General features: G+C 44.2%; 1 protein-coding gene across 1 annotated transcript in view; it reads right to left on the bottom strand.

The window, feature by feature from the left end:
* The window catches only part of il23r (interleukin 23 receptor), a 146,793-nt gene that overhangs the window by 126,042 nt on the left and 6,864 nt on the right, over positions 1 to 13,887 (bottom strand). Inside the window, exons 2-4 of the mRNA XM_085982739.1 lie at positions 7,686 to 7,775; positions 5,941 to 6,234; positions 4,513 to 4,630 (exon numbers count right to left, since the gene is read on the bottom strand). Of these exons, the coding sequence (XP_085838865.1) occupies positions 4,513 to 4,630; positions 5,941 to 6,234; positions 7,686 to 7,755 (482 nt within the window). The 5' untranslated portion in view covers positions 7,756 to 7,775. The remainder of the gene's footprint in view (positions 1 to 4,512; positions 4,631 to 5,940; positions 6,235 to 7,685; positions 7,776 to 13,887) is intronic.

Below are 13,887 nucleotides of genomic sequence, written 5' to 3'. Positions count from 1 at the left end.
AAGTTTTGTATCGTCAGCTAACTTCAAAATTGTACTCCCTATAACAAAGTCCAGGTCATTTATATATAACAAGAACCATCTTCCCAGGAGGCGGTCTCTGACTCGCGCAGGGTCAGCGAGGCGAGCTGTGGGTCTGCTGCAGTATAAGTGTGCAAATGACAGCTGCAGAGGTAGTGTGATGGGTGCAATGGTGCACAGGTATGTATGACAGGTGAGAGAATGTAGTGAGAAATATTTTTATTCTGTTTATATGTATTTGCAGGTGACAAGATTTGATGTTTCTGTGAAGCCTCATCTGATTGGGAGAATTGTCAATTGACAATTGACAATTCTGCAATCTCACATGCAGCTGCCATCTGTTTTCTCCTAAGGAGAGAGCCATTGGTGAGCCTGGGCGCAAGGGCTCATCTTTGGACACTGACAATTCATCTGTCAAAAATTTATGGGGCCTGTCCCTTTAAGAAAGCCAGCAGATGAAGCGTCATTCACTGACGTCATCTAACACCGGCTTTCCCTTAATTGGCCGGCAAGCCCGCAGGGCGGGCTTAACAAGGCCAATCAAAGGAAAATAGCGTCAGCTCGTCAGACGTCGCTGGGGGTGGGACTAGAACCCAGAAACCAGCTGTCCCGCCCCCAACGTGCCTCCTCAGGAAAGAAAATGAAAATAAAAAATGAAAGAAAAGAACTTGCATTTATAATAGCATGTTTCACTTCTTCAGGATGTCCCAAAGTGCTTCATAGCCAATTAATTACTTTTGATGTGTAGTCATCGTTTTGTAGACAAGCATGGCAGCCATTTGGCTCCCATCAAGGTCCCATAAACAGCAATACGATAAGTGACCAGTTAATTTTGTTTGATGGTGTTGGTTGAGGGATAAATAGTGCCCAGGGCTTTTCCACATAGAGCGCCAGGCATCTTTTAAATCCACCCGAACAGACAAACAATTTAATCTTATTCCAAACATTGGAGATTTCATTAGTGTAGTGATAGGAAGGCGCAAATATAGTCTAGACACACATGAAAAATGGGCACCTGGGCAAAGTAATGGAGGGCTGTGGAATCATAGCAAACATTATTGCCTTCAGGAGAGAAAAGGGGAAAACATTTGAAACAGGAAATCAAATGGATTGACAATCACAAAAATGGCCCATCCTCATAATTCATTATTATATCTGAACTTAATGAATTAGCTCCTCCTTTCTCCTTGGTCCTCCTCCCCCCCCCCCTTTCATTTTGTTTCTCTCTCTCACCTGGCAGCTGTCCTTATCCTGCCAGTACACTTCACACCTAATCTCAGCTGCCTTTTGTCTCCACGGGCCCATTACCATCTCATCTGGCTTCTAATACCTTTTATTGTCTCCTTTTCTTCTTTTGTTCGATTGCAGCTTTGCCTTCGATCTTTTTATTTTCTTTCCAGTTTTGAAGAAGGGTTTCAACCCGAAACGTCAACTCAAATTTCTCTCCATGGATGTTGCCTTAACTGCTGAGTTTTTCCAGCATTCTCTGCTGAATTAGCTGACTGCTTTATCCACGTAATGGCATACAACTAAACCCACTCTAGATTTCTTTTGGCTTTACAGGCATTTTGAAAACTCCATTTCATGGGCATTCGGCCAGAGCTGTTGTTCTTTTCACTGCTGTTTTTGACTAAAATATTCCCTCTATTCAGGTATTCAAGGTGTGTTCATACCGTCGCATGCAATACTTACCATTGAGATCAGCCTGCATCACTTTTAGGTACGAGCAATACATTGCCTACTGCAGTTGTCTTAATATCGAGGGCAAAGCTCGATCTGGCTTGGCACCCAGCACAATTAGGGAAATATAGGATGATCCTGATATTTTGGGGATGGTTAGAATCTGACACTGTGGCTGTAAGTAACTGGCCATTATTTCCAACTGTGATGTTTAAGAAACAATTTTCTAACCCAGCTATTTGGAACACAGCACTACCAATTTTTGATGACAATCATTACAGTAAATAATAATGTAAACATTCTAGATTCTTCAAAAGTGGACTTTTAGACCTGGAATCACTGGCATTAGACAAAATCATCCCAGATATACCCACACTTGAGATACAGACTAAGCAGAGAATTAGTTAGTCTTAGCTAACAAATTTAGGAACTTTTGGGGGCAATTTACTTGCCTTCTTGGCATTGGGCTACTGACTCAGGAGAAAGACCCTTGTTTAAGCAAAACTATTTAAATATGGAGAATCCTTAGCCTTTCTGGTGCTCTACCACGATAATTCCAGCGGGAGCACACTGCAAGGGCCACAAACTACGTGTCAGCCAAGGCTCAGTTAGGAGCACCCTCACCTCGGAGTCAGCAGGTTGTGGGTTCAAGTCCCACTCCAGATACTGGAGCACAAAAATCTAGGCTGACAGTCCAGTGCAGTACTGAGGGAGTGCTGGATCAGTTGGAAGTGCCGTCTTTCAGATGAGATGTTAGACCAAGTCCCTGACTACTCCCTCAGGTGGACGTAAAAGATCCCATGGCACTATTTCAAAGAAGAGCAGAGGAGTTATCCCCGGTGTCCTGGCCAATATTTATCGCTCAATCAGTCTTTCTTTTTTCTTTTTCAAACTGGGCTAGGATCTGACTGGTCTGGGAGTTTTCTTTGGCCCATGTTTGGGGCACAGCCTCCATCCACCCCAAACAACAGCTTGTATTTATATAGTGCCTTTAAACATATTAAAACATCCCAAGGCGCTTCACAGGAGTGTTACAAAACAAAATTTGACACCGAGCCACGTAAGGAGAAATTAGGGGCAGATGACCAAAAGCTTGGTCAAAGAGGTAGGTTTAAAAGAGCATCTTAAAGGAGGAGAGGTGGAGAGGCGGAGAGGATTAGGGAGGGAATTCCAGAGATTAGGGCGTAGGCAGCTGAAGGCACGGCCAGAATTAGAGGAGCGCAGATATCTCGGGGGGTTGTGAGGCTGGAGGCGATTACAGAGATAGGGAGGGGTGAGGCCATGGAGGGATTTGAAAACAAGATGAGAATTTTAAAATTGAGGCGTTGCTTAACCGGGAGCCAATGTAGGTCAGCGAGCACAAGGGTGATGGGTGAACGGGGCTTGGTGCGAGTTGGGACACAGCCATTGACGTGTAAGTTGTGAGGACTTCCAAGTTTAGAAGTTCCTGCTGACCCTGCCTGGGAAATATCGGTCAGGGGACTGGCGGCAAGTATGCATTGATTATTTTTAAAAATTCATTTATGGGGTGTGGGCATCACTGGCAAGGCCAGCATTTATTGCCCATCACTAATTGCCCTCGAGAAGGTGGCGGTGAGCTGCTTTCTTGAACCGCTGCAGTCCGTGTGGTGAAGGTACTCCCACAGTGCTGTTAGGGAGGGAGTTTCAGGATTTTGACCCTGCGATGATGAAGGATCAGTGATATACTTCCAAGTCAGGATTGTGTGTGACTTGGAGGGGAACTTGGAGGTGGTGTGTTCCCATGCGTCTGCTTCTCTTATCCTTCTAGGTGGAAGAGGTCGTGGGTTTGGGAGGCGCTGCCGAAGAAGCCTTGGCGAGTTGCTGCAGTGCATCTTTTATTGTGGCCTGGACTCCCAAAGAGGAGGATTGTAAAAAATGTTTAGACTAGCCCCATGGCAAGTGGCTACTGAAGGCACAGTAAGGAATCTTCCGGGGGTGGACGGGAGAACGGGGTTCCCAGACAACCCCCATCTCAGCGCAACGATCTGGAAAATATCTACGCCCTTACCCGAGGGCTCCAGAAGTCCGGCTATTTCCTCTCCTGGGCCTCTCCACGATGAAATGCGCAGGGTCCACATATCCCAGGGGCGCATGCGGTTTGCAAGCGTCCCTGGGATCACGTGGGCCATGGGGAACCAATGAAAGAAGGGAATCTCCCTTCATACTTTTGACAGGTCTCTCAGCTTAGACCCGTCAAAAGTATGAATGGAGATCAATGAAAAAACACATCAACTCTTTAAATATATTTTCTTTTAAAAATCACGTTTTTAAAATTAGTTAAAATTACATTAAATTTAATATTTTAAACAAAAATGTAATATTAAGTTTTTTATGGGGCTAAAAATAAACTTACCTTTTTTAAAAGTATTTTAAAATGATAAATGAGTGAAAAAATGTTTTTTTACTTTTTTAAACTCTTATGCTGGTAAAAGCAGGCCTTACGCCTGCTTTTACCAGGCGTAACATTTTTAAGTGTTTTCTGCGGGCGGAGGTTCTGCAGAAAGCGAACTCTCCCCCTGCAGAGGCCCTTCTCCAGGGCAGGCGTCCGATCTGTTAAGAGGATTCTTGACAGATCAGAAATGCCGGGTTTCAGCGCACGCGCTTCACATGCCTGAAACCGGCATTTGCGAGGTCCCTACAGGTATGTACACAACTCATACACACCCGTAGGGATCGGAAAATACGGGCCCATAATTTGCACCCTCCCGGGGCAGGCAGGTACGCGAGATACATCCCTCCTAGGATCACTGACCTACAAGTTTTCAGGTCTAGAATGTCTAAATTCTCACTCACCTTTGGACATGGAGGGTGTAATATGTTTCCAGCAATGTCTGTTTTCCTACTATCCATGTGCATATCATGTTGTTATGTCTCCATATACAGGTCAGATCTTTTGGCTGGTCTGGTGGATCTAACAATGAAGATCACAGCAGTGTTAAAATCCTTGCATAATTTGAGATGTGGCATCTTGCCTAGAGCACCCATTTCAGTTACAGTGCTGTAATATAAATGAAGTGGAGGCTCCTCTGGACCAGCAGTCTAGTTTCGGTATTGCTGATCTTTATGAACGTGCCTCAGCATTGGGAAGATCTACAGCCAGAAACCAAAAACCGAAATCAGCAGCCCCTGCACACTGCACAACTATTTCTACTTTAAGTGATGGTGCAATATAAAGGAGGCAAAAAGTAATTGCCAAAGTTTCAGTCAAAAACTATAGAGCTGCATTTTATCAATAATTTAATAGTGACTGAATTTATTACTTTTAAACAGTTCATGAAAAGCAATAAATCAGGAACCTGTGTTTGGTGATTCAGTGATTTGCAAGAGCCAATTTTAACTCGACCCATTCAGCAGAAAAAGGATGGTAGTGGAATTAAAATCGCTGTGTGCTATTTACTACCCCATTATCGCTACACCGCCATATTTACTGGGGCCTTCCACTGGGTATCTCAGGAACCTGCCTGGATCAGACTTGAGCCTCATTACAGTACGAAACTCGGGTTTCTATGATGTACATAGGACCTTCATGCGATTTCGATGGACAACTGGGCATAGCGTGGGCCTTGTGCACTCCACCCAGTTAAACTGCATGCTGAAGAGGAAAATGTAAGTAAATATTTAATGTTGTGGCACCAGGAGGAGCAGGAGTGTTCCTCTGGGTTCCACAAGAATAATGTGGGCTGCTGCTGCCCGGGACATCCTCCTCCCCTCCATGATTGCCTTCTTTCTAGACCTACTTGTTGGGCTCTGGGCCACCAGATATTGCACTGGCCTGCAGCTGGTGAGCTGCTGCGAGACGCCTATTTGAGGCATGCAGCTTGCCGGAGGCACGCTAATGAGGCCCAGCCCTTGAAATGAACCGCACCCACCCCCCACCCCCCGCTGGCAGGAATGGGCCACGTTCTACCCACCGCCCACCCGTTCCATTCCTGGAGTTAAAATCTACCACTTGTCCTGCAGTTACTGTCCTAATCCTGCTTGGATCCCTCCCGCTGCCATATTGCCCGGGGCCTTCGACTGGGCAGCCCAAGTGGCCGCCTGAATCAAGTGCAAGTGTCATTATTGCATTCATATCGGAGTCCTATGACTTAAAATGATCAATCTTTGTTGTGCTACTGAGCACTTCATCCCAGACAGAAAAAGAAATTTAGAGGGAGAATCATCTTGTGCACCGCTATGAGAGCACATTAGGAAATGGTATTCTTTGAGACAGATACTTACAGCCAGATTGAAGATTTGCTACACACACTAACTCTTTGGCCCCATCTACACACTCAACATAGCAGTATATTATGGATTCTTGGGTTGTAACGTTGGTCATCCAATGGTGTGCTGCAGTGTTATTAATGCGCTTCATTTGTATTTGTTTTCCATTTCTATGCAGTTCAAATTCATTGATGTTGCAGTTCTGTCCCATAGACACACAGGTGATGGAAATGTTTGAGCCCACCAGAAAAACTGAAGCTGGTTTTACCAGGACTTTACCAGGACATTGTATAACAGAAAAACCTGAAACTAAAAGAAATAACAGTTGAATACACACAAGGTTTGGCCTTTCTGAATGCAAACTATGGTTATGTCAATATCATTATAGTTTTTATTTTCTGTGTGTGTTTCAGCTCATCAAAGCACCAAATTATAGCATTATGGAAGAGAAGATTTTTCAACTCTGCAATCAGACCACTAGGTACATAGCTTAGGACATGTGTGATACAGAGCTCTCCTAATAAATTATCTTAATCCAATTTTAGGACAAATGCCCTTTACTGCATCAATATGAATTTTCTATTTCTAGTCTCAGAGAGAGAGATTGCTGAACTAGCTGTTTCAAATGTGATTGCAGTATAATTCTTGTCACTTGTCAGGCTAGCCTCACATGTAGAGCTATTTATCATTGTGGGGTGGTTTAATCTTACTTGCCCACTCAGTATTGATTAAATAAAGAGCTCTACCACTGAACTCGTTAAAGATAGTTTTATTAACCTACTTAAACATAAATGGTACTACCAATTACAAGCAATACACTAAAATATAAATGTAACATACACAGGTATAAACAGTACAATCGCAATATCTGAGCGCAGGACGCAAAGGTGATCAATCTTCCTCCTACCAATGGCACCGGCTTCACAAATTGCCCCGAGAACTCTACCTAACTGGGGGCTCGGCCTTCCTTATATTGGTTTTTTCTGCATGCCTTGCACAATTATCCACCCCTTGCAGCCATCTGCAGTACCATTCTATGCTAGAGAGATGTTTAGCTTAATTCTTATCTTATCTCAGGCATTCCATATACTGGGTCTAGAGGTATGATGATCACACGCACCAGGACAAGGGATTCTTACAATCCCAAGGCCTTCACAAGATGTTTAACTTACTGAGCAGAATTTAAAGCAGATAACAGGCTAAACATCCCTTTTCTCTTTAAGTTGCTGTAGTTGCAGCTTTCCAGCTGTTGCACGGGTACATTTTTAGTTGTCAACACCCCCAAAGGGTCAGAATGTTGTGGTTTCAAGCCCCACTCCAGTGACTTGAGCACATACTCTAGGTTGACACTCCAGTGTAGTAATGAGGGAATACTGCACAGTGGATGGTGCCATCTTTCAGGTGAGTTGTTAAACTGATGTATCAGGTGGATGTAAAATATCCCATGTGCACTATTCAAAGAAGAGCAGGGGAGGTGTCCTGGCCAATATTAATCCCTCAACCAACATCCCTAAAATAGATTATCTGGCTATTTATCTCATTGCTGTTTATGGGACCTTTTGTGCTAAATTTGCTACAATGTTTCCCTACATTAAACAGTGACGACACCTTAAAAGTACTCATTGGTTGTGATGTGTTTTGGGCTATGCTGAGGTTGTGAAAGGTGCTATATATATGCAAGTTCATTCTTTCTTAACATAATTTAAAAAAAACAAGGTTATTAATAAATAAACAATACGCAGTAGAAACACAAGACTCACCATTAGATTTGACGCATAGCGTCATGGCAGTTACAACAGTTACTGTCCCTATTATACTGGCTAGACCCATGGTGAATTCATGAACCTTTCCTGTAAAAAGTTTTTAAAAAAAACAACAGACATCAGTAAAGGAAACTTCAATCGAACATGTGTCACAAACTGTGAAGTTTGTGCTGTTTTGCTTTTATTTATTAAAAAATTACCAGCCGCAATTATTTAAGGTTTAATTAAGAAAAACACTTTATTTTGAGTTTTCAAAATAGTCAAACTAAACCTATTGTATATACTTCAGATGGTCTCAATTGCCTCCTTCTAATTACTATCATTAATTAATTCTCTATGCAAGTAACAAATTGTCCCTTTCAGTGTGAAATATTGTACCAATTAACAATTTGTGTGTCTGGGGTTTTGTTTATAATAATAAGATTTTTATAGTTGGCTGTTTTAGTTTGACATTACACAGGAAAATGACAAAAAGAAAAATGCTGTCTTGTTATGCTTGAATATGTCCCTAAATAAAGAGGACAAACTGCACATGCTGTAAATCTAAAATAAAAACAGAAAATGCTGGAAGTACACTGCAGGCCAGTTAGCACCTGCAAAGAGAAAAAACAGAACTGAAGACTGAGAGATAAACAAGTATTTTAATAATGTTGGAAAAAATACAAAGAAAAAGGGAGGGAGAAGGGGAAGGGGAAGGGAGGGAGAACCAACTGATTTCAGAGAGGGAGTTAATAAGTTAAATGATCTGCAAACTGCTTCACAGAAGGCAGTTTAATGATATACAAGATCATCAGTGACATGATGGCAAGATATAAAAAAGTACAAAAGAATGTGCAGACAATAGGTGGGTGTGGATGTACGTGTGGGTAGGCACAGGATAGGTCCACTTAAGCAAAAAAAGAGAAAGTATGGAAAAATAGAGAAAGAAAGAGAAAAAGCACGGTAACCCTGATCTTGGTTTCTTCACCCCAAAATGGGACCCTTGCCATGTGTTATAGTTACCAAACCCTTTGATCCGGGTGTGAATTTGATTATTGTGAGCTGGTAGGGGTGGAGACCCTTATCCTGAGACTATGCCTCCTAGTTCTAGACTCTCCAGTCAGGGGAAACAACCTCTCAGCATCTACCCTGTCAATCTCTCTCAGAATTTTATGTTTCAATGAGGTCACCTCTCTCTACTCAATCTCTCATCATAGGACAACCCTCTTATCCCAGGGATCAATCTAGTGAACCTTTGTTCCACCACCTCTAAAGCGTGTATGTCCTTCCTTAAAAAAGGAGACCAAGATTGTGCACAGTACTCCAGGTGTGGTCTCACCAAAGCCCTGTAAAATTGTAGTAAGACTTCCTTACTTTTATACTCCAACCCCCTTGCCATTTGCTTTCCTAATTGCTTGCTGTATCTGCATGCTAACTTTCTGTGTTTCCTGTACAAGGATACCCAAATCTCTCTGAACACCAACATTTAATCATGTTAGCAATAGGTATGGTGGGGCAGAGGGACAAAGGAACCCTCTTGTTGTAAGAATAGGGGGTGAGACAGAACTAAAGGCTTGAGAAATGGGACAGACATAGTCAAGGGTTCTGTTGACCACTGTGGAGGGGAAACTTTGGCTGAAGAGAAAGGGAGACATCTCAGAAGCTCCGGTGTGGAAAGTGGAGTCAGAGAAAATGTGGCAGAGATAGAGAAACTGGGAGGAAGGGATGGAGTCCTTACAGGAGGCAGGATGGGAAGAGGCATAATTAATATAGTTATGGGAGTCAGTGTGCTTGTAATAGATGTCTGTAGAAAGTCAATTACAAAAGATAGAGAGAAAGAAGTCCTCTTCGCTGCCAGATCAGGCAAGAGGCTGAACAGGCAGGTGACCAGAATGGGCAGGTAACCAGAATGGGCAGGTAACCAGAACGGGCAGGTGGCTGAACGGGCAGGTGGCTGAACGGGCAGGTAACCAGAACAGGCAGGTAACCAGAACAGAACGGGCAGGTGGCTGGAACGGGCAGGAGGCTGAATGGGCAGGTGGCTGAATGGGCAGGTAACCAGAACAGAACGGGCAGGTGGCCGGAATGGGCAGGAGGCTGAATGGGCAGGTGGCTGAATGGGCAGGTAACCAGAACAGGCAGGTAACCAGAACAGAACGGGCAGGTGGCTGGAACGGGCAGGAGGCTGAATGGGCAGGTGGCTGAATGGGCAGGTAACCAGAACAGAATGGGCAGGTGGCCGGAATGGGCAGGAGGCTGAATGGGCAGGTGGCTGAATGGGCAGGTAACCAGAACAGGCAGGTAACCAGAACAGAACGGGCAGGTGGCTGGAACGGGCAGGAGGCTGAATGGGCAGGTGGCTGAATGGGCAGGTAACCAGAACAGAACGGGCAGGTGGCCGGAATGGGCAGGAGGCTGAACGGGCAGGTGGCTGAACGGGCAGGTAACCAGAACAGAACGGGCAGGAGGCCGGAACGGGCAGGAGGCCGGAACGGGCAGGTGGCCGGAACGGGCAGGAGGCCGGAACGGGCAGGAGGCCGGAACGGGCAGGTGACCGGAACGGGCAGGTGACCGGAACGGGCAGGAGGCCGGAACGGGCAGGAGGCCGGAACTCTCCACTGATCCGCCGCCCACGTTATAATCTGCCCCGATGTGCATTGACCTCCTCATTGGCATTCCATAAAGGGTTCTCCATTATATTATTGTCTAATTTTACAGACATTTCAAGAAAATTTGTGCTATTGTCAAGTGTCAAAGTACAATTTTTGCTTTGATCTCAAAGCAATTAAGGGTATATAAAGTGTGGATCTTTGCGTGTTCTTTATTACAACAACTGTTGGAAATGTGTGGAGTTTTGGACCAGTTGGAGTTTGTATAGGAAGGAGGTTTGAAGGCAGAGGAGGGCATTCAAGAAGTCAAGTCTTGAGTTAATGAGAGCATGGATAACTGTTTCAGCACTGGAGGGGGTGCCAAAATAGAGATGGTGGGCAATGTTGCAGAGATGGAAGTATGCTATCTTGGTGTTGGATAGGATATCGGGTTATAGATTTCATTGGATCTTTGAAAGATGTTCGGAATAAAGAATTGTAATAAAAGGAAGCTCACCACAGATCTATTCATAATGAAAGTTAACTGTTACTCATCAAATTAAAAATGTTCAAAAACAAATGTTGCTCAGTACTTTCACATCATGATCAAACATTTGTTGACTATATTTTTCCCTGGTATTTTTCTTAGAATGAGAAAAGGCCATTCAGATCATCAGATCTGTTCCTACAAACCACATTCAAAGGTAGAAATGCCTGTTTTCCATTTTGATTTATGATCAACTAGTGACCTTGCTGGAACACATAATTTTGAAAAATGTATTGCCATTGGTAGTAATGAATAATTATGGCACACCTGTAACAATAAATCTTTAATGCTTCTCAAGTAGCTAACAATTCACTTAACTAGTACAAATGTTGAAAAGTTCACTTTTGCAGCTGTACAGTTCACCATTATTGTGGATAATAGCTCAACAGCAATTGAGAAAAGCCCACTTTACTGACCAGAACCCTATTACTATTGGCAAGGTAAATAGTGGTGAAATGAGAACATATGACAATCTGCAAAATGTGTAAAGGAGGGGCCAAGTATGGCTTTATGTCACTGAAAGAGCCAATGTGGTGCTAGCTGCTTGGAGGACCTCAGTGGAGACTTGGAAGAAGTTGCATGACTTAAAGAAGATCATAAAGATATGCTTGAATACTACTGTTAAGTAGCTGGACAGGATATACAATAGGAGGGCACAGTGTGAAACAGGTGCTGAAGTTGATCACACTGGAGGATGTGACTCAATATGTAAAGCAATAGTTGATTTATACGAGAAGGAGATCTGAATGATATTGGGACCGTGCAGATTGGAGGGCTGTACAGAACTACTGATTTGTACTATATTGATAATAAAGTTTATGATTTGTATAAGTTACATCAAAGCGTCCATGTGCACAAAGTATGTAATGATAAATGGATAAATCTTGTTATGTACTCATAATGTCCCTTATAATCTGTTCTCTTCATAGAGCAAGGAGGACCCAAGTGGCCGACTAAAATTTAACATGAGCTCTTATCAACCAGACTCGAGAATGGCACCAGCATAAACGCTATGGGAAAAGATCAAACTGATGTTAAAGGTGAGGCATCCAGCACTGGTGATGAAGAAAATGGTGGGGGTTAATGAGGGGCAGCTATTATATGGCAAAGTCCAGACTTTTGAGTGTCCCTCCTTAGATGTGTGGGGATACTGAGCTTAATGAGCCTGCTTTTGAATGGAGGGGAACTGTGAGTCATGGCCCCGATTTTAACTCCAGGTGGATTCCCCGCTTAGGCCTGAGTTAAAATCACAGTCAGGTCTAAATTATGTCATCGGGCCACAACATGCATATGTAAAGAAGGATATGCATATATTGGCTCTGGGCGCTTGTCCTTGCTGCCTGCTCAGGAGAGCAGGTTAAAATTGCAGATGTTGTGATCATGGCAGCTTTCGGACAGGTAAGAGCCAGGGCAATTTTAACTGCCCACCCACCAGCTTTCTGCTGAGCGAGTAGGGTTAAAATCACCCCGATCTTTCTATGCCCACCGCACTCTTTGGACGTGCTGTCCTCCTGTTCCACTACAATTATCCACCAATAATTGATACAGACAAACTCTTGGGCAGAAAACTCCTTTGTGATATTCATTTCTTTGCCTGCTGTGGTGCTACTTCACAATCTAGCCTATTAAACTCATTGGGGAGTTTTTTTTAATTGCTTTGAGTCACCAAACTCAGGCAGAGTCATTCCTGTCAACCTTTCTAGGGTTATCCTGTAAATGTTTGCTGGTGAGAGTTTACCAAAAGTTGTGGGGGAGATAATGGAAAATTAACGGTCAGATGGAGAGGCAAAGCACCCAAAACCCTCTATTTGATGGTTGAATTGAAGGTGCAGTGACCACCGCAGTTATTACGGAGACGAAGTCCCATCTTCACACTGAGAACACCCTCCATTGTGTTGTGTGGCACTACCACCATGCTAAATGGGATAGATTCAGAACAGATCTAGCAGCTCAAAACTGGGCATCCATGAGGCACTGTGGGCCATCAGCAGCAGCAGAACTGTATTCCACCACAGTCTGTAACCTCATGGCTCAGCATATCCTTCACTCTACCATTACCATCAAGCCAGGGGACCAACCCTGGTTCAATGAGGAGTGTAGAAGAGCATGCCAGGAGCAGCACCAGGCGTACCTAAAAATGAGGTGCCAACCTGGGGAAGCTGCAACACAGGACTAAAAAGTGGAAGCAGCATGCTATTGATAGGGCTAAGCTATCCCACAATCAATGGATCAGATCAAAGCTCTGCAGTCCTGCCAGATCCAGTCGTGAATGGTGGTGGACAATTAAACTACTAACAGGAGGAGGAGGCTCCATGAATATACCCATCCTCAATGATGGTGGAGCCCAGCACGTGAGTGCAAAAGACAAGACTGAAGCGTTTGCAACCTTCTTCAGCCAGAAGTGTCGAGTGGATGATCCTTCTCGGCCTCCTCCTGAGGTCCCCACCATCACAGAAGCCAGTCTTCAGCCAATTCGATTCACTCCACATGATATCAGGAAATGGCTGAGCGCACTGGATACAGCAAAGGCTATGGGCCCTGACAACATCCCGGCTGTCGTACTGAAGACTTGTGCGCCAGAACTAGCCATGCCTCTAGCCAAGCTGTTCCAGTACAGCTACAACATGGGCATCTGTCTGACAATGTGGAAAACTGCCCAGGTATGTCCTGTCCACAAAAAGCAAGACAAATCCAATCCGGCCAATTACCGCCCCATCAGTCTACTCCCAATCATCAGCAAAGTGATGGAAGGTGTCGTTGACAGTACTATCAAGTGGCACTTACTCACCAATAACCTGCTCACCGATGCCCAGTTTAGGTTCTACCAGGACCACTTGGCTCCAGATCTCATTACAGCCTTGGCCCAAACATGGAAAAAAAAGAGCTGAATTCCAGAGGTGAGGTGAGAGTGACTGCCCTTGATATCAAGGCAGCATTTGACCGAGTGTGGCATCAAGGAGCCCTAGTAAAACGGAAGTCATTTGGAATCAGGGGGAAAACTCTCCACTGGCTGGAGTCATACCTAGCACAAAGGAAGATGGTTGTGGTGGTTGGAGGTCAATCATCACAGCCCTAGGACCTCGCT

Source organism: Somniosus microcephalus, chromosome 3 (assembly GCF_052327205.1).
Source record: "Somniosus microcephalus isolate GS21.2 chromosome 3, FLI_Smic_1.0, whole genome shotgun sequence".
Lineage (NCBI taxonomy): Eukaryota > Metazoa > Chordata > Chondrichthyes > Squaliformes > Somniosidae > Somniosus > Somniosus microcephalus.
This window is presented reverse-complemented; position numbering and strand designations above follow the sequence as displayed.